This window comes from Thermobia domestica, chromosome 13, assembly GCF_964235325.1.
Source record: "Thermobia domestica chromosome 13, izTheDome1.hap1.1, whole genome shotgun sequence".
NCBI classification, from domain to species: domain Eukaryota; kingdom Metazoa; phylum Arthropoda; class Insecta; order Zygentoma; family Lepismatidae; genus Thermobia; species Thermobia domestica.
The window spans coordinates 125,675,505-125,695,990 of record NC_137466.1 but is presented as its reverse complement, the minus strand read 5'-3'; the positions used below and the strand labels follow the sequence as shown (position 1 = coordinate 125,695,990).

At 37.9% G+C, this 20,486-nt stretch overlaps 1 protein-coding gene across 3 annotated transcripts in view; it reads right to left on the bottom strand.

Annotated features, from left to right (window-relative positions):
• The window catches only part of LOC145668486 (uncharacterized), a 103,764-nt gene that overhangs the window by 35,828 nt on the left and 47,450 nt on the right, over positions 1 to 20,486 (bottom strand). For all 3 annotated transcript variants that reach the window (XM_081736424.1, XM_081736422.1, XM_081736423.1), the window contains 2 exons: positions 19,936 to 20,084; positions 14,571 to 14,762 (listed from right to left, as the gene is read on the bottom strand). In XM_081736424.1, coding sequence (XP_081592550.1) covers positions 14,571 to 14,762; positions 19,936 to 20,084 — 341 coding nt within the window. The remainder of the gene's footprint in view (positions 1 to 14,570; positions 14,763 to 19,935; positions 20,085 to 20,486) is intronic.

Sequence of the window (20,486 nt, the reverse complement as noted above, 5' to 3'; positions counted from 1 at the left end):
GGTGTTGTTGACGCTTTAATCCACTGCCCTATACTACGAACGATACGCGATGACAGGGGTTTGCAACACATGTGTGGATACACGGAACTGTGGGACGCTCCGTTCGTTGCGCCATCTCTTGTCCACCCGCACGAATTAATTCCTAGATCAAATATATATAAAATGTATATATGTATGCAATGAATCCTTTCTACAACCAACTCTTTGTAAGACTGTACAGCAATATTTTATATATACCAGGGCTCATAGTGGTCTGGTCTGTTGTAAATAGTTGAAAAGTGACCAAAAGCACACGAAAAAGTAACCAAAATCTTATCACGCTCCTTTTTTCCTTTGTGTCAATTTCTTCATCACCTCTCTATTTGCCAGTGTTGGGCAAATTTCAATTGAATTAACAATTAACAATTAATTTGTAAATTTAATTGTTAATTGCAATTAACAATTGAAATAAGTAATGGTTAATTGTTAATTGCAGTTGGCCATTGAAAAAGGAGAATCAATTGCAATTGATCAATTGATTGAAAGTAATTGCAGTGGAAAGTAATTGCAATTGAATTCTGTAATTCAATTGCAATTGAAATTAATTGGCAATTGATTCAATTGCAATTGATTTCCACAGCAATTACTTTCAATTGATTGATCAATTGCAATTGATTTTCACTGATTAATTTTCAACACAGTAGTTCAGAGAGGGCGTGAGGCAATGAAAACTTTAGCCACGACCAATTGACTCACCATCCGTCGTGACCCACGACCCACCGTGACCCACTCTGACCCACCACCCACCATAAACCACTCTTACCCACTGTGACCCACCAAAACCCATTGTCATCAACTCTGACCCATGATTCACGACCTCTTCTCTACTGACTAAAGAGTTTAAACTTGTAATAAAACAAGCCTATAAAATTATCACTCATCGGAGTTTGAATTTCTACGATCAATCGCTCAAGCACCGCACTAATACAATAACGGCGGATCTGACCTTTCTAATATAAATAAAATAGTTTGTTCGTGTGTCTGTCTGTCTATCTTTGTGCAGCCTGTGGACGATACGAGTGGACCGAAACTTTTCAAAATTTGGTCACGGGTAGCTTGGTCTAGGCCCCAGACCAAGACGAAGAGTTTTTTTTTTTAATTCCTTACCAGGGGGTCTCCAGGGGACGCTTACCGGGACCGGCCTGGGGACCAGAAAAGTCGACCGAGAGTTACCAAATTTTGGTCAAAGATACCTTGGTCCAGGTCCCACACCAAGGCAAAGCGTTTTCAACAAAGAGCTCCTCCGTGGCTAAGCGGTTAGCGTACGCGCCTTTGGCGCGGGAGATCCGGGTTCGATTCCCGGCGGGAGCTCATGTGGTTCGGATTCCACGTTAATCAGTAGGTCCACGTCTCATATAGCCTCGCTGCTGAACGGGACGATAAACTTAAAATCAACTCAACGTTTTCAACAAAATTCGAACCAGGGGGTCTCAGGGGGGCGTTTACCGGGACATGTAAAAGTAGAACGATATCAGTGTCGATTTCATAGTTTTCGCGGTCGCTGAGATCCATGGTGAAACTCCGATCGCATTAACTTCCAAATTCACCGTGTTCGGCTGCAGGCCGTGGGTCAACGGGGGGATACCGAAACGTAAAAGTAATCCAAAATGACCGATATTAGTGTCAAATCCATAGTTTTCGCGGTTGCTGATATCAATGACGACACTACCATTAGCGATGACTTTCAAATTCATTCACCGTTGTATGCGGGCCTTGGGTCACCAGAGGGGGGAATTCCGAGACATGTAAAAATAATCGAAAATGACCGATATTAATGTCAAATCCATAGTTTTCGAGATAGCTGAGCTCAATGGTGAAACTCAAGACCACGTTTACTTTCATATTTAGCCCCCATCAGCTAAGAAAGGGGGGCATTATAAAGGGGATCACGAGACATGTAAAAATAATCCACAATGACCGATGTCAAATCCGTAGTTTTCGCGGTGGCTGAGATCAATGGTGATACTTTCATTAGCGATGATTTTCAAATTTAGCCACCATTGTATGCGGGCCGGGAGTCACCGGGGGTGGGGAATTGCGAGACATGTAAAAATAATGGAAAGTGACCGATATTAGTGTCAAATCCATAGTTTTCGCTGTCGCTGAGATGAATGGTGATAATTCCACAGGCGTTGACTTCCAAATACAGCCCCCATCGGCTGTGGGCCAGAGGCATTTTTTTTTTTTTTTTAATTGGAACCAGAGGATTATAGGGACTTTTACCGGCATATGTAAAAAGTAGTAGAAAATGGCAGATGCTAGTGTCACATTCATAGTTTTCGCGGTATTGGTTGGGGGTTGGTGGGGGTCAGAGGAGATTTTTTCACAATACGAACCAAGGGGGTCTAAGGGGTGGTTCACCGGGACATGTAAAAGTAGTAGAATTTGTGTCGAATCCATATTTATTGGGGTTGCTCAGACGTATAGTGACCCCCGATAGTGTATACGTTCAAATTCAGCCCCCATCGGCCTTCCCAATGAAAACACATGTACGTTGTTGGATATATATTCACACAAAATATATCCAATTTTAGAAATGTTTCTTAATTGTTCTCCCGTTGTTCAGTTCGTTTACATTGATATTTTATCTGATCCATGCGAAGAACGGGCATAACAGCTAGTACGAAATGGTAAAGTGTTTGTTATGGAACAAATTACAATGAATTCAATTATATAGATAATAATTATAATTAATAATTATTTCCTTGTTGAATTATAGATACTTTTCAGTGGAAACCTGAATAAAATTTAAAAGTCCCAAATCAACGTAAAGGAAAAATGTATAAAATTTTCCATATAATTAAGCTTACAAACTTAAATGGAAATTTAGCTTAATTACATGGAAATTTTTTGTGTCGTTTTGTGCGCCTATTTCCTAGTTTTCTGTGTCACCGGAAATGGGTCAATGTTATCCTACAAATATGGTGGAACAAGTTAGTGCTGTTCCGTCAGGAACGATTTCCAGGTCGTTTCCTTCACAGCATCTTGTGCGTGTTTTCTACCGTTTTGTAAACCTATTTCCACGTTTTGTGAATCAATGGTAGTGGGTCAAAATGGGCATTCAATGTGGGAAGAAAAATGATCCACTCTCCCACCAGTATCGAATTTCAAGGTCGCTTTTTCGCATTGTTTAGTGCATGTTTTTACCGTTACTGCGCATATTTTCACGTTTTGTAGGCCAACGAAAGTGGGTCAAAGACGATCTACAAATATGGCAGAAAAAGACATATCCATTCCACTTTCAAGGTCCATTTTGACCCTCTCCCACTGATGCACAAAGCGACACAAATCATGCAAAAAAAAAAAAAAAAAAAAAAAAAAGTGAAGAAAACGACCTCGACATTCGATGATGACGGAACAGCATTAAGTTATTCCGCTATACTTGTAGGCCATTTTGACCCATTTTTGTTGTCGCACTAAAGTAGAAATAGGAGCACAAAACAGTACAAAGCAGGCACTATACGATGCGAAAGAAACGAAATGAAATGAAATCTTTGAGTTTTACGTCCCACGGTTATGCCGGTTAGGCTAAAGGAGACGGTGATGATGAGTAATGAATGAAATGGTGGAATGAAGAAAGTGGGAGGAAACGGGAGAACCCCGAGAAAACCCACGCACACGGTGTTTGTCCACCACAAAGTTCACTTGGCGGGGGCTGGGATCGAACCCGGGAACCCTAGCACCAGAGGTGAACGCTCTACCACTGAGCGAAAGAAACGACCTCCAAATTCGATAGTGGCGGAACAATGGCTCTATTTCCTCACACATTGATCGACCATTTTGACGCATTTCTGGTGATGCTCAAAACGTGGAAGTAGGCGAACAGAACTGTACAAAATACACACTAAACGATGCGAAAGAACCAACCCCGAACAGTGAGCCATTTAACTCCCACTTTAAAGGCCTGTTTAACTCACTTAAGGTGACGCACAAGACGAGGAAGTAGGTACAGAAAACTTTTTTAAAAAATAGGCACTAAACGATGCAAAAGAAACGACCTAGAAATTCGATAGTGTCGGAACATTGGGTCATTTTGGTCACACTTTGGAGGCCCATTTTGACACACTTCTGGTGACGCGCAAAACGTGGAAATGGGGGCACGAAACAGCACGAAAATTCAGTAGTCGATGCAAAAGGAAGGACCTCGAAATTCGGTAGTGGCGGAGAAGTGGGTCATTTTCGTCCCACCTTCGAGGCCCATTTTGACAGTCTTCCAGTGACGCACAAAACGTCGAAATAGGCGCACAAAAGGGTACGCGGTGTGAAATTAACGACCTTGAAATTCGATAGTGGCGGAACATTGGGTCATTTTCGTCCCATCTTGGAAGCCCATTTTGACCCACATCTGGTGACACACAAAACGTGGAAATGGGGGCATGAAACAGCACGAAAATTCAGTAGTCGATGCAAAAGGAAGGATCTCGAAATTCGGTAGTGGCGGAGAAGTGGGTCATTTTCGTCCCACCTTCGAGGCCCATTTTGACCGTCTTCCAGTGACGCACAAAACGTCGAAATAGGCGCACAAAAGGGTACGCGGTGTGAAATTAACGACCTTGAAATTCGATAGTAGCGGAACTCTTAGTCATTTTCGTTCCATCTTGGAAGCCCATTTTGACCCACTTCTGGTGACGCACAAAACGGCACAAAACGATGTGAAGGAAACGACCTCGAAATTCATTGGTGGCGGAAGAGCAATAATTTGTTCCGTCATATTTGTAGGCCCATTTTGACCCACTTCCGGTGATGCACAAAATGTGGGAATAGGCGCACAAAGCGACACAAAACACGCACAAAAGATGCAAAACAAAGTATCTCGAAATTCGTTGGTGGTGGAACAAGTTAATGACGCCGTGAGCACCAATATAAGTATATACTGTAGTTCTTACCAGGGGGCGCGGTGGGTCAGTGGTAGAACGTTCACCTCCGGTGCTTGAGGTCCCTGGTTCGATCCCAGCTCGCGCAGTTTGGACTTTGTGGTAAACAAACACCGTGCTCGTGGATTTTCTCGGGGTTCTCCCGTTTCCTCCCACTTTCTTCATTTCATTCATTTCCCATCATCACCGTCTCCTTTAGTCTAACCGGCATAAGCGTGGGACGTAAAACTAAAGATTTCATATAATTTTTTGTAGTTCTTACCATCAAAGCTGAGAACTGCACGGTTCAATTTTTTAGTCAAAGTAGAAGCCCAACCGGAATAGTGATGTCAACCAGCCCGGCTCGGTTCAACTGAGCGTATAGCTTGAGCTGGCTTGGTTGGGATTACCCACCGACTGGGCTCAATTGAGCCAATGTCTTGAACCGGCTCAGTAAAGGCGAGTTATCGACTCGGCTCGATTGGAGCCAATGGCTCGAACCAGCTCCGTTGAAACGAGTCCATAGGCTGGGTTCGAGTTAGCTTAACTGAGCCAATGGCTCGAACCGGCTCGGTTGGGGTAAGCAATCAGCTCGGTTCGGTTCGGCTCGTGTGAGCCTTCGGCTCGAGCTGGCTCTGTTGGATGAGCTGTTGGCTCGGCTCACTTCTCGGTTCGGCTCGATAAGTGAATGAGCTGTGAGTGAGCCGCTTGAGTCGTTGACAACCCTAAACCCGGGTCGAGCAGTTTTAAACATGTTTGGCTAGAGTCCCATAACTTCTAACAATTTTTGGCTCGAGCCCGAATACTTGCTCCTCCTGAACAAGCCAAGAACCTCGTGACCGATGTCCTTGCCTCCTGAAGATTTCTTGACTACCGAGATCGACAGTTAACTAATTTTTAGTATTCCGATACAAACCGCCTATATTCCATGTTTATACAAGTACACGGTGTTATAATAATAATTAGTTATAGTAGTAGTAGTAGTATCATTGATAATTATATTGTCTATGTAGGATACTTGAAGATAGTAGTACTTGGAACTACACAAAGGATTTAGCTCGAATTGGCTCGACTCGACTGGAAACTCGATCCGAATTCGAGTCGAGTTGGGGGAAATTTTTCGAGCCGAGATGTCGAGTCGAACTCAAAGATGTCTGCTTCGAGTCGAGTCGAGTTTTAAAGAAAACTCGCTCGTGCTCATTCCTATTGTATGCATGACGGGCATATAGAGTTCTTTCGAGGGGGATAGAACCATAAACATAATATATTTAAAAAATACTTAGTTTCACGGCTTTCTTCCCAGGTGGGAAAGGGATGGTAGGTATCCAGCATTTCTTATAAGTACCTTATTTGGAATATGTAAAACAGTAACAAGTTGACAATACAATACACACACATCTTCTTATCTTCAGTTTTAATTGCTGGTTTCAATTGCAATTAACAATTACAATTAACAACTACAAGTTTCAATTGTCAATTGCAATTAACAATTGAATGTTTCAATTGCACCCTTTGCAATTGACAATTAACAATTAAAAGTTTCAATTGCCTGGTGCCCAATTAACAATTAACAATTAACAATTGACGAAAATTTAATTGCAAATTTTATGATTGAATTCAATTGCAATTGAAATTAATTGTCAATTACAAATTGAAATCAATTGCAATTGATTTTCAGAGCAATTACTTTCAATTGATTGATCAATTGCAATTGATTTTGCCCAACACTGCTATTTGCTTGTTGTTTTGTTTCATCTTTTCTTCTTTACTTCTTGTTTTTGAGCTTCCTCCTTTCTTAGGTTTTCTAAGTATGCTTTGTAGTTACGGTAAGGAGACTTAGCAAATGTAAGAAGCTTCTGAGTAAGTGGAACCAGTTCTGGCCTATTTCCGAATTTCTTCATCCCAGACATTATATTTAACCCTTTTCCGAGCCGTTTTTTTGTAGATATGATGCTGTGTTATGCCTATTAAAATAAGATCTCCACCAGGCGAATATGAATAATTATGTTAGTGGATTCCATTTGTTCTATGTATTTCCCATAGATTATGGGGTGGGAAGTATTCTTCCCACGAGCCTAATTTAAAGCGGGGGCTTTTCCCACAGTAGAAGAATGAAGATTTTTTATTTATTATTTTGTAATATTTTCTGGCTGTAATGCATTTATTTCACTTGTAATTTAGCAAGATTGTTACAAAAACAAATTACATTGGATTGAAATATCTCTAGCAATTGTAAGTAGAAAATAAACAATAATGGTTAGGTTAGGTAGGGGCGGTCAAATACCTCAAATTGCATAACATTAGGGATATTTCATTTTCCAGGGGAGGGCAAATGCCCCCTCTTGCCCTCCCATCCCGATGCTAATGGGTATGGATCGAATTGTATGGAAACAGAAATCAATAAAAAGTGCTTACTATTTACACGCCAAATGGTGCGCACTAACGTGCGTGCTAATCACGTCAGCAAAAGCAGGCATTTGTTCTCCAAAAGAGTCATTTTCGACCTGCCTTACTGCACGATAACCAAGTGGGAAATGCTATTCCCACCAACCTAAATAATGCACTTTGGACACTATGATTTCGGAAAGATATCTTCCCACGGCCCGGAAAAGGGTTAACTTAGCATTACGAGTTCTCAAAGCCATGAAATATTCAAATTCATTTCCTACTCTTAAGAACATACAAGAAGCATAGCACAAGACGAACATGATGAACCACACAAACACACACATACAACGTTGCGCGGAGCGTTAACTACGAGGGAGGATCAAAAAGTAATGCCTCCCTAATTATATATTTTTTTCTATTACAGTTACTGACTTATCTATGCATGACGTTATAGAGGTAGCCTTCCTCCACTAATGTAGTATTTTCTTTTTCAGATTGAGTTATTAGAACCATGCATCTGAAGCTAAAAGAAAGAGTCGTCATCGATTTTTTGGCGAAAGAAGGTTATCCACCTAAGGAAATCCATATGCACTTGAAGAATGTTTACGGGATTCGGTAATGGCCATTAGTAATGTACGGCGTTGGGTGAAGAAGTTTAGCAACGGAGAAACAGAAATCGCTGATAAACCAAGAAGCGGCCGGCCGACAAATCGATCACAGATGCAAATCGAGAACGTGCTGAGAAATTGATTCGAGAAGACAGGCACATTATAGTTCCGAATGTTGCTGATGCTTTGAAGACCTCGTATGGCTCTGCCCAAGGAATAATTGCTGACTTGGGATATCACAAAGTGTGTGCTAAGTGGGTACCTAACCAACTGACTGTTGATAATCGGAGGAGGTGAGTAGACATTTGTCAAGAGCTCCTGGACGCATTTGCAGTTGAAAATCAAGACTTCTTCAAAAATGGGGTCACTGGAGATGAGACGTGAGCATACCTGTATGACCCTGCGAGCAAAGTGCAGTCCAAGGAATGGCGCCACAGTGATTCTCCTCGTCCCAAGAAATTCCAGTCTACCAGACCAACCCAGAAGATTATGGAAACAGTCTTTTGGGATACACAGGGTGTTATTCTTGTTGATTTCCTGCAAGATCGTGCCACAATTGACAGCGAAACCTACGTAAACACACATCCGAAACTTAAGGAAACGCTACGAAAGAAGAGACCACTGAAAGACATCCATTCTATCAAACTCCATCACGATACTGGACGCCCACACACGTCATTTTTCACAATCAGGCGATTGCGAAAATGGGTTGGTTAGTTGTGCCTCACCCACCCTACAGCCCTGATTTGGCTCCTTCTGACTTAACTGTTTGGCCCTTTAAAAGAACACCTACGTAGTTGCCGATTTTGAATGAAGTTAAAACAGCTGTAAAATCATGGGTCAAAAAGCAACCTCCTGAATTTATCCCGGTTTTGACGCCTGGGTTCAAAGATGGCGTAAATGTGTTCAAATTCATGCAGACTATGTTGAAGTGTAGGATTCTGTAGAGAACAGTTCAGGCTATGCTTTGCAATAGATTGTCTTGTTTTATGTTCATTAATACATTTTTTGAGACACAGGAGGCATTACTTTTCGATCCCCCCTCGTATTATGAGAGAAAACTAAAAGACTATTATGATAAAAGAAAGAATAGACACAGAAGGGTTCTCAACCCCATCTTGAAAACTTACGCATCCACCAACCATCCACTGTGCTTTAGAAAGAATAAAAGCTGACTGTTTCACATGTGGCAGCAAGTACTGAAGCTTTCAGAAGAGTAATGAGTAACAAGTTTCTGCCTTTTTCCATTAATTTTTATAATATTTTTTCTTAAAAACTGCCAATGCAAAACATAAATCACATGAAAAAGTCACTTTACCTCCCAAAAAAGTAACTTTTAGTTTAAAAAGTGACTCGCTATGAGCCCTGATATACATATATACTGGTGCAAACGCCTTGAAGACTAGGAATTAATGAACCTGGTCCGAGGCTTAATATAGTAAGTTGTAATGGACCCAATACGCAATCCATGGGACATACCATGTTCGAAAATATACAGTATTCACCTTGAACAGAACAGTTATATAGCATATGTAGCTCAGTCAAGCGATCTGCACTAAATCTAAATTAGAAGGATCATTGATTACTGAAGAGGACTGTCAAAGATCCGTTGAGGTAATACGGTACATACACAGTCCAACTATTGTTTGAACTCTTTAGAATGTATCTGGTTATAGGGCAGTTACTATAAATGATTTAGACGAAACCGAGCTTCTGCTGCTTTTCGTCACCCTTTCCAAGATTTTACGTAAGATGGAATGTATATGTTCAATATAAAGTGTTTACAAATAAGAATGTTAGAACTTTGAAATCGTGTTCTGGTGGTGTTCTTTCTGGTTTAGTTGCTATTATTTTCTATAAGCGTTTTCTCAAGTCAGGTCTTTGAGAATAAGCCACAAACTACTATTGAATTGAAAGAGAACACTGAACACATCATTGCGAATTTACCGCCCAATATGTGTACAGAAGTGGTGCAAAATAGACCTTCTGAATCTGTTCCACTCACTGAAGTAGAGGAGGACATTTGAACGACATTGTCTTCAAAATATGTTATTATTTTCTCTGGCACTTGGTGGTAGGGTGATCCAGATTTCAACATATTAATACCTGATATTGAAACCAGTTTATTCGTGGAATTGGTTGTACCTACTTTGTGTTTTGTTGGAGTTTATTGTAGTGAAAATATAATTGAAATTTTTCGAGATTGCGAACATTAGGCAGTTCATCTTATAAAAACGAAGGTGATCTAATTTTATTATGTTCAACACCTGAAACCGCGGTTCTGTATGCGCAAGAAAATGTGCCTTTTTTATTGTTCTTACCGCTTTCTTCTGAAGAACGAGGAATTGTGTTTAAGTTGGAAACTTAAATATGCATACCAAGCCTCGATTCCACATGAAAGGTGTGAGTGAACGGATCGTAATACATTTTTGAGACTGATTCCAAATATTTTTTGGTATTTTAAACACTAGCCCAGTTTTTAACGGAACTTTTTTCTACTATCAAAATAAAGTTTTCCCATGTGAAGTGCTTGTCAAACCATACACTTAACTACTTTTACAATCAGTTACTTTTTGAGAGCTCAATGTCATATGGTAGTTATAAACTTTCTACATTTAATGTGTACTTCTAAATAAGCACTTACGTTTTATCAATGTTTCAAATTGATTTGTGTTAAGTTCCTTTTTTTTTTTTTTTTTCATAAATATAATTATCGTTCGTAAACAAACAGAACTGTGTTCTTTTAATGCACATAGCAAGTCGTTTACATATAAAAGAAAAAGTACTGATCATAAAAGAGAACCTTGAGGAATTCCGCAATTATTGATCTTTAACGTTATGGGCATTTATACTAATGTACTGTATCCAATTTTGTAACTGGCTGGAAAACTATCGACGATCCCTCGTATTACGTAAATTTTAATTTTTGAAGTAGCAGTATGTGATTTACAATATCGAATACTTTTTTCGAATCAATGAACACACCACGTAACTACTCTTCTTCACGGGCTTGTAAGAAGTAGTTTGCAAAGCAGTTAATGGAAAGTTGGACAGATTTATAAATTATTTTCTCATATACCTTGGTCAAAATTGAGAGTATCGATTGGTCTAACATCCGTATTGCACGTTTTGTTATTGCCTTTATAGACTAGAAGTTCTGTTAATTGTATGTTCTGGAATGAATGCTATTTACTTAGTAGAATCTTAAATATCTTTTTTATTTATTTATATACTCTGTATCAGATTCCTCACATAATGCTCTAACCATGTTACATATTCCAACCTCGCTTACAAGTTTCCTAACTACTGTTAGGCATAAAAAATGTGAAGATCGTGCTAGGAAAAGGACTGAAGTCATTGTGTACTCCTGAAGAGTGACAGATCTAACTCGAAATATTGAGAAAAAAAATTGATGAGGAATGTAACTACATGAGTAATTTGAGAGATTGAAAAAGAAACTTCCTTCCTCCTTTCCAGAATTATGATGACGCTGGTCTTCTGTTAGTGATTCTATACTTGCCATCAAGTTTTCCCCCACATCTATGAAAAGTTTGTTGCACTCGTTTGCTAAATATACAAGAATGTGCTGCAGTGGAAAAGGGTACTAATAAGAACAATATAAAAATCCAACTGTGGATGACTATGTCTATACTTCTCTAAATTAAAAGATAGAATAATCTTTAGTTTTAAAGAAACCGGAAACTATTTAATATAGGACTTCACGAAAAATAAACAACACAACAGTTTTACAAGAAAGTTACCCAGAATGTCACAAACATATATGAAGAACGTGTAACAAGCAGGGAATATTATGCAAGTACTGGGAGATAATGACATCAGCAATAACTATTTGAAGAATGGGAAATTCATTCTACTTACAGGTTTATGACATTCGACTTGTATTTCATACTACATATATATATATATATTCGAACTTTCGATTTTCCGGTCGCGGAGGAAACAATACGAAAAATAAAAAGAACGGATTTATCACAGTAAAGTTGTGCTGGAGTTATTTTGTAAAAACCGAAGATCACACGTCTAATGAAAGAAATGCAGGTTCCTTTACTTTCTTTCTCCACTGGTAGACGTTTCCAACCCATGCTCATTTTATGTTTCTAGCTATGTTAGTGCTGTGCAAGTTTTGAAATTACTGCTCCCCATTCATGCTAATCATCTCATATTATATATATATATATATATATATATATATATATATATATATATATATATATATATATACTTTTTTTGTTTTTGAACGAATAAACAAATTTTTAAATTTCCTATCCTGTGTTAAGTTTCTTTTAAATGTCTAGACTTCTGGCACTGAACTTGCCGATTTAACATCCCTAACATGTTCCTTCAAACGGAACGAGTTTCTTAGAGCGAGAGCTATTACAGCAATCCTAACAAGAAACAATAACAATAATAATAATAATAATAATAATAATAATAATAATAATAATAATAATAATAATAATAATAATAATAATAATAATAAAGTAGTTGACATGTCAGTTTCATAGGCAAGACTAACAGATATTTCAAGATCCGTTTGAAGGAGCATGTTACAGATGCTAAATCGGAAAGGCCGGTGTCAGATCTGCAGAAACATTAAAAAGAAACAACACAGGATGTAAGACTCAAAAAAATTACTGGGAGTTAAAATTAAGTGGAAAGATTCGTTTTAAAAATATCTGTTTATTCGTTATAAAAGAAAAGAAAAAGAAAAAAGAAAATTAAATGTAAACAGGGGATTGTTAAGTGATGAATGGAAAGCAATCATTTCAAAATTTGCGCCGCAATGACGAACTAATCAACATGAGTTGGAGCCTTCCACCAATGAACGAAAGTATGAGCGAATCAACCCCGTCATACTGCAACCCACGTTTCATTATTTGCGTGTAATCTTTGGTTTTGACAGTGTCTCCAGCAATGCCCTACTCTGGTTAGTCCGCTCCTTTCATGCTTTTGCTTATCTTTCTTGTTTTTTAACCTACGTGACCGCGACTCTTGGGGAGAGTCGAAGGCTCGGAAGTGTAAGAGGTATTCAGGAATTTCATCAACATGTAAGCAGACTGATAATTAGAATTCCTGAACGTGTCACCAAATATCGCTAATGAAGTTGGAGCACTTACTAGAAACAGAGCAACCTCAAGATCTCTAGGAAGTGATTCCATTTTGTCAGAACTACTCCGGTCGGAAGGAGCAATCTTAATGAAAGGGACAGACGGATTGGTCTGCTTAACATAACAGGAAATCTCTATGAAATAAAAAGAGTAGATAAGAGTGCCTATATGTAAGAGCGGCACCAAAACGAGCTGGAATGTTTATTGAGGAATATGTCTTCTACCAACATGCTACAAGATCTTGTCCAACGTTCCTGTGGAAGGAGATACCTTTCCTTCTCTTTGTAGTGTTTCCAGTTTGATCCCTTGTAATCCAAATTTGTAGTGGACAACATTGCGCCTGTGGGTCTTCTCGGGATTCTCCAGTTTCCTCCCAGATTACAATTTCGCAAATTTTTACATAATCATTCGTCTCCTTTAGCCTAAAAGGATGTAATCAAGGGACTCGACGATTCCATGTTTTATTCTCTTTCTTTAGTTTCTATATTTCACAGTACCATTTTCTAATTAGATCCTTCGCTCCTCAATATACTACTCTTGGCATCAGTAAGGTTATCGATAAACTTTTGTATTGAAAAAAAGAGTATTATCACGGACACGTATTGTATACAATTTTATCTGCGAAAAAGATAATCCAATAGGGTGGAAAGATTTGGGAAACAGTAACGACCTTGGCTTTAACGCAGGAGAATTTAATGTCAAATTTTCCTTTGAGCGGTAATGAAACTTTGGTCTATTAAATCATATACATAATTTGTTTTAAAAAATAGTAACATTCTTAAATTTAACAGCTTAACCAGATCATTATTTATCATCAGTGTAAGGTTCTTCAACAGCATTTTATGTAAAATAATGACAATGATATACTAATTTATTACATTCTGAGAAGAATTTAAAGAGATACGTACTTGAAGATAGGTTAATTTCAAAATATGACCTATTATAGGATTGTGAAAATTTTGTAGTATGTACTGTGTGGAAACTGAATTTTAAATGTATAAAGGATCAATTTCCGATCATTTGACAGGATTGTACGAGTATTTAAGAATATACATATAATGCTACTACTCTTAATCCTTTGTGAACAGAATGACTACAGCCCTAATGTATGCAGAATATAAGTCACTGGTATTAACTTAATAGCCACTAAGGAAAAGTTTAAAGAGCTTATATGTTCATTGAAACAAATCACATTAAGTATATCGCCCTCCTGTTATATTAATTATTTATATATGAATTACAGTAATGTTTGAAGTGTACTGAGTTAAAATGTGCGCATTCCCTAGTAAGTGAATTTAAGCACTTCAAAAGACACAGAACTTTCTAAAATATTCACATATCGAGAATCTTTTTCAAAATCAACGTCAGCACAGTAATAAAGTGAACTGCTGGGGACAAATGGTACAATTATTATTTCTTTCTTTTAACGCTGTATGGTATGTCTGTAATGAGCTACACAGGATGTTTTCTCGTTAGGTATGATTAGTTGTCACTACCACATAAACAGTACTAAGAATTAAAATGATAGTAAAAATTCAACAGTAAGTTTTTACCCTTGTATCAATTTGAGTTTTTGTCTCCTTGTCGATAAGTGATTTGTCGCCTTCCAAAGTGCCATAGTAGTAAGTCTCCAACGGTTTCATTTCTTGCGGGGCTGTTACCTGCAACCGTTTCGGTTCAGAAATCACTGGGGTATCCGATGGTCTTTTTCTGTTACGTGCTTTTGCGGACTGTGATTTTTCACCCTGAAGACAAAAAGTATCAATCACATATTGCACTTATTTACTTCAATATTTCAGTTAAACCACATTGTTAATATTTTCAAATACCGAGAGTATCAAATATCAGGAGCCAAATGCCAACTCATTTATAAGTGAAAATACAACAAAATTTGGAAGAGAATAAAGCTGACATAAATAAAGTTCACTCTAAAAATGATGGGAATTTTCCATATCACGCCAGCCATTTGGGGTCTACACTCGTAAGGCGTTCTACGTAAAATGAAGCAGGCTGTTTGAATGAAATATAAGGCCACTCAAAAATGACACAGGAAACTTGTACTATTGTTTGAAGGAACCGGGGACACCTCTAAACAGTTTCCCATTAATCCTGTATTGTTAATATGGTGAGGGAGTAAAGGAAGAACCTGCTGAAATGACAACCTTACTTTTTCATTTAAAGCTCTTATCAGTGTGGAGTCCAAACGGCTAGAATGACTGGAAAAATTCCACCATTTCAGATTGAAACACGTACATTTTAAACATCTTCCATTTCTTTTTTCTTTCGAATTTTTACCTACAATGGAATTAGCCTATGGCCTTGGACAAGCAACGTGTATATGCCAACTTTTCTTAATTAACAATGAAAATAAATGGAAGCATCAACAATTATACAGATTTGTGTACTTCGGTAAGTCAACTTTTGAATATATACAGTAAATAGGACTATCGATCTATAATAATAAAGTAAGTTCTTAAAAGCTTACATTCAAATTTTATAAATTCACCAATAAACAGCAAACTGTTTCGTAACATTATCTTGCTTACATTACTTTCTTCAAATAATGTACTCATTCTTCGCATGGACTTTCTGTAATTCCATTTTGTTACTGTATCTGAAACTTCCTTTGAATATTATCAAAAGTATATATAAGTGTGTGCATATTGAACGAACTGAAGATTATATAATATGTGTCGCTATAGCAGGGTTTTGCTTTCAAATAATTACAACACAGTTGAAGTTAACATTTATTCCAACGCATATTCAATTATTGACACTCCATAACGGAAGAACATATTCGTACTACAAATTTCTAAGATTTATTTACCTTCACACACACAAATATTCCCACACATACAATCACACATACACGCATATACACATACACATTTTTTAAAAATTAAATTCCATTTGAAAAGAATATGCCAATAATTACAGATAACTGAAAACAATATAAAACCACTGTTGTCCGATTTTGATAATATAAAGTTCTACATGCATTCCAACATAAGCAACAATACATGCACTTGGGACATCAAATGCAAAAAGAACCATCTCCCATAAGCCGAACAGTTAAGAGAGTAAGAAATTCATCTCCACATAAACAAACAAAAGTAACATGTTAACATCCATTTCATTCAACTTCTTACAATACATTTACATTACAGCCAGCTAAGCAGAAACGCTAAACTAGAAATAAAATTATTTCTCTAAAGGGAAAAAAAAAAAAAAAAAAAAATCTAATTTCATTATTTCTATACGAAGATAGCAAAACATGGTATGTACATCTATTAAATTCTACAGAAGCGCACATTAAAGGATTTTTTAAAACTAAAAATAATTTCAGTTCACTCGTTACAACGAAATATATATATTGCCAAATAATCTCAGTATGGCCAACTATCGGAGCAAAAACGCAGAAAACGACCAATATCATGTTTTGCCATCTTCATATACATTTGTAAGTATTCTTATGAACTTAAACAATATATGACAAAATAAACTTCGGCAACTATAAGTCCCGACTACACAGCTAACATAGAACCAAAGTTATCTGCTGATTCTACCGGTTCAGGAAAAGATATTTACGATAATGATCTATGTCTCTCCGATTAACATTAACATATACTTATCATTCTGCATATTTTCGAGAAATTGTTATATATATATAGTCTTACCATAAATACTGTCCCAAAGTTATTGGGACAAAATGGTTCGTGTATTTTAATATCCGAATAAAGTGAGTTACACGGATGTATTATGAACCAAAATCACAAAATAATTATTCAAAATGATCAACATTAGCATGCACACAGTTCTTAAGAATTGATAGCCACTCATCAATTGCATTACTCAACACATCAAATGGAAAATCTCCAGTTGCCATCAGAAGGGACCACTTTAAACTTTCGATATTGGGATGTCCCTTCTTGCAAGCCATCTTCTGAAGCTTGGACCGCAATTTGTAGTCCAAACGGTTTAGGTCCGGACTTGCAGGTCAATCTGAAGTGGAAATGAAGTCTGGAACATTTGCCTCCAGCCACTGCTGGGTTGTCCGTGCCTTGTGTATCGGAGCTGGGTCCTACTGGAAGCTCCAGTTCTCTTTATGGGAAGAGGGTGTTGGTGAAATTCTTAACTAGTCTCTCAAACATTGTCTCCTGTTACAATTTGGCTGACATTTTGACTCCTTTTTCACTCCGTTGTGCCCTCGTAGCTCACACCCCACACATCATGACGGAGGCAGGATACTGACCCCTCTGGATCCTTGGAACCTTTTTCACCAGCTTCTCTAGAGGATGTGGCATATATACTGTCATTTTAGGCACTGAAAGTTTCCTCAACACTGGAAATCTTTTCAACAGTCAAGAGGATTCGACGTGTCCATTTGCTGCGTAATGCTTTGTTTTTAGGAGCTTCTGGGGGCTTCAATTCATTTATTGGGAGATGTCCATTGCGTTGCTTGTAAGCAAGGAGTCCCAGGTCACTGCTTTACGTGTGAGACATACGGGGGAGGGGCGGGGGCGAAAATTGGAGCTGAAAAGTTCCTGGTTTTGTTCGTTTTAAATTGAATTAAGACAAATAAAATTGTTAGCAAATGAAACCCTCATATCTTAATATGCAACTGTGTTAAAATCAATTGAATCCTAATTGTAAAACATCTGTCATAGCAAGTGGATGGTAAAATGGAAGAGGCACGAGCAAGTTTCACGTAGTCGATGAGGACCGTTATTGAGTTCTTATGGCTCCAGGGAAAGTATGCAAAGGAAATTCACATGGAGATGTGCCGAACACTTGAAGAGAAACGATCTTCATACAGCTGTATAAATAACCGGATATCATGTTTTAAGACTGTACATTTCACGGTGGAAGATGAGGCCCGCAACGGACGCCTGTCAACCTCAACAGATCAGCAAATGTGCGACGCTGTCCATGTGCTGATTCTCGAGGACCGTCGAATATTCTTCAAAAAGATGGACCACATACCAGACATCTCCACGGAGCGAGTTGGTTCTATTATTATTAGCACAGTCCCAAACATGCGCAAGCTTTCAGCGAAATGGGTACCGAAATGTTGGGCGGATCAGGATAAAGAATGTGTCGAACCATCCAAAGCCATCTTGGCCCATTTTGAAAAGACAAATTACTTTTTAGCTACAGTAGCGACAGAAGATGAAACCCAGCTCCATATTTACTATCCTAAAACCAAGGAAAAGTCAAAGAAATAGCGCCATAGTGGTTTCCCCCGCCCCAAAATTTTTCATAGCCAGAAATCGGCAAAGAAAGTCCTGGCATCTGTTTCCTGGAATAAAGATGGCATTATAATGGTGGATTACCGAATGAAGTGTCTATCGCCAGAGAGTATTAGATCAGCTGAAAGAGGCAATTAAGAGGAAACGCCGTGGAAAGTTCACAAAAGAGATCATGATGTTGCACGATAATGCACCCATACACGAGTCCAATATTGTTGCTGCCAAATTATCCACCCTGGGATTTTAATTGGTTCATCACCCACCTTACTCCCCAGATCTGGCCCCTTCTATTTCATATTTCTCAACCTGAAAATAACACCTGAAAAGTCATCGTTTTGAGGACATTTCTGACGTTGGTTTGCTGAAAGCAATATTATTATTATTATTATTATTATTATTATTATTATTATTATTATTATTATTATTATTATTATTATTTATGGGCTAGAAAAGCTTCAACAACGCTATCGAAAGTGCATTTATCTCAATGGGGAATACACTGAATATGTAATCTCGGACCTCTGACCTTGGTTTTCTTGGCAAAGCCAGAAACTTTTCAGCTCTCCCTCGTAGATATTTCGATTTCTTTAGCTCACAAGCTATAACTGACTGCTAACTGGATTTCGTCGGATACGCGCCGCAACTGCTTTCACAAGTTTTGGGGTCCATACTGTGTGTGGTCGTCCTTGCCGTCGGCGATCTTTCACAGTTCCAGTCCCAACAAAGCGCTAGATAGTGCAGTATACATTTTTTAAATACTAATTCGCAGCTTTGAAACCCCCCCTGCTGATTGACCTACCTTGTGCAACGCTATCACGGCCAGGCGATTTTTATACACGTCCCATTCCATCTTGAACACCTATAACTGACACCTTTACACTTCAGTTCATCCAGCAAGGACTCATGCTTTCCGATACAGCTCTTGACGTCGCCGCTCACTTCTACGGCGGAAGTACAGCCACACTCAAAAGTTAGAACAGTATTTATAGTAAGACCATGTAGTAGTGTTAAAATAAAACGAGCCTTCATATTAATAATCAGAATTTTCAATAGTAAATCTGACTCTCTAGATAATACACAATTCCTTCGTGACAATAATGGTTTGCAAGTTTATGCACCAGAACGTACTATTTGTATTGTGAATGGCCCTTACATTGTGTATGAAGCAAAGCTGATTAATTCCCAAATAAAGGTATGTGAGAAAATAAACCAGGTTGGTATTATAGCAGGCAATCAAAAACGCAACCACAGGATAAACATTTGTATATACTGAAGGCAAAAGCAGCCCAACACCTTACATGCAATTTCTGAACATACACGTTTATTTCGTTGCACAGAGTATTTACAATCATTATTTGCAAGTAAAATGTGCATAGTGTAACAGGTAAGTGTAAATAAACATTCAAAAATATTCCACTAGATATATATTATATATTTGATTTGAAAGAAAGCTCTCCACGTTAAAGAAAAAAATACAATCATACAATAAATGGTTAAATTTACAATCACCACTCAAGCTTCACTGTTTATTTTACGTAATTGCTAAATTCAGATTCTTCCTTAACGTCTATAGTTTTAATTTGCATTCACTTCCACATTATACAATATCAAAACATGTCACATTCGTACATGCTTACGCAAAACTAAAGTTCAGCAATTATTATTTTACCTGTGTTCCTCCCTGCTGTGTTGACTGTGCACTATTTGAAATTGTCGTTGAAGAAGTGCTTGCACGTGGAGCTACTTTAATGTTGGAGTATGACCAATTTTTAAAAGGATTCGTGGCGATTTTACTCAACCTTTGCAATAACGTGTCCCCTAAAACAAAACAATGAGTACATATCTCATTTATAGGCGATTAAAAATTATGTAATCTAAACTAATAATAATAATAGATTGAGTATTACGTGTAGGCTAATAACTTTGAAACTACAGAGTCGTTTGCCTGAAATCTTCAACAAGGTCTTCACTCAAATCACAGCGATGATAAGCTATCACCATGCTCTCACTCCACAGAACTAACAAAATAAACTGTGTAATACACTGAACAAGGTGGACGAAAATTTTATTCTTTCATAAGCAGGAATACCCTGCGTAACGCGTGTTTTATTATTATAAAGCTAATCAAGAAAGTTCTGTCGCTTTTTGTGGAGGTCTGTGTTCAACTGATCCTCACGAATGCGAATGGAGATAAGGCAAAAATCAGTTGTTGGTGTGGGT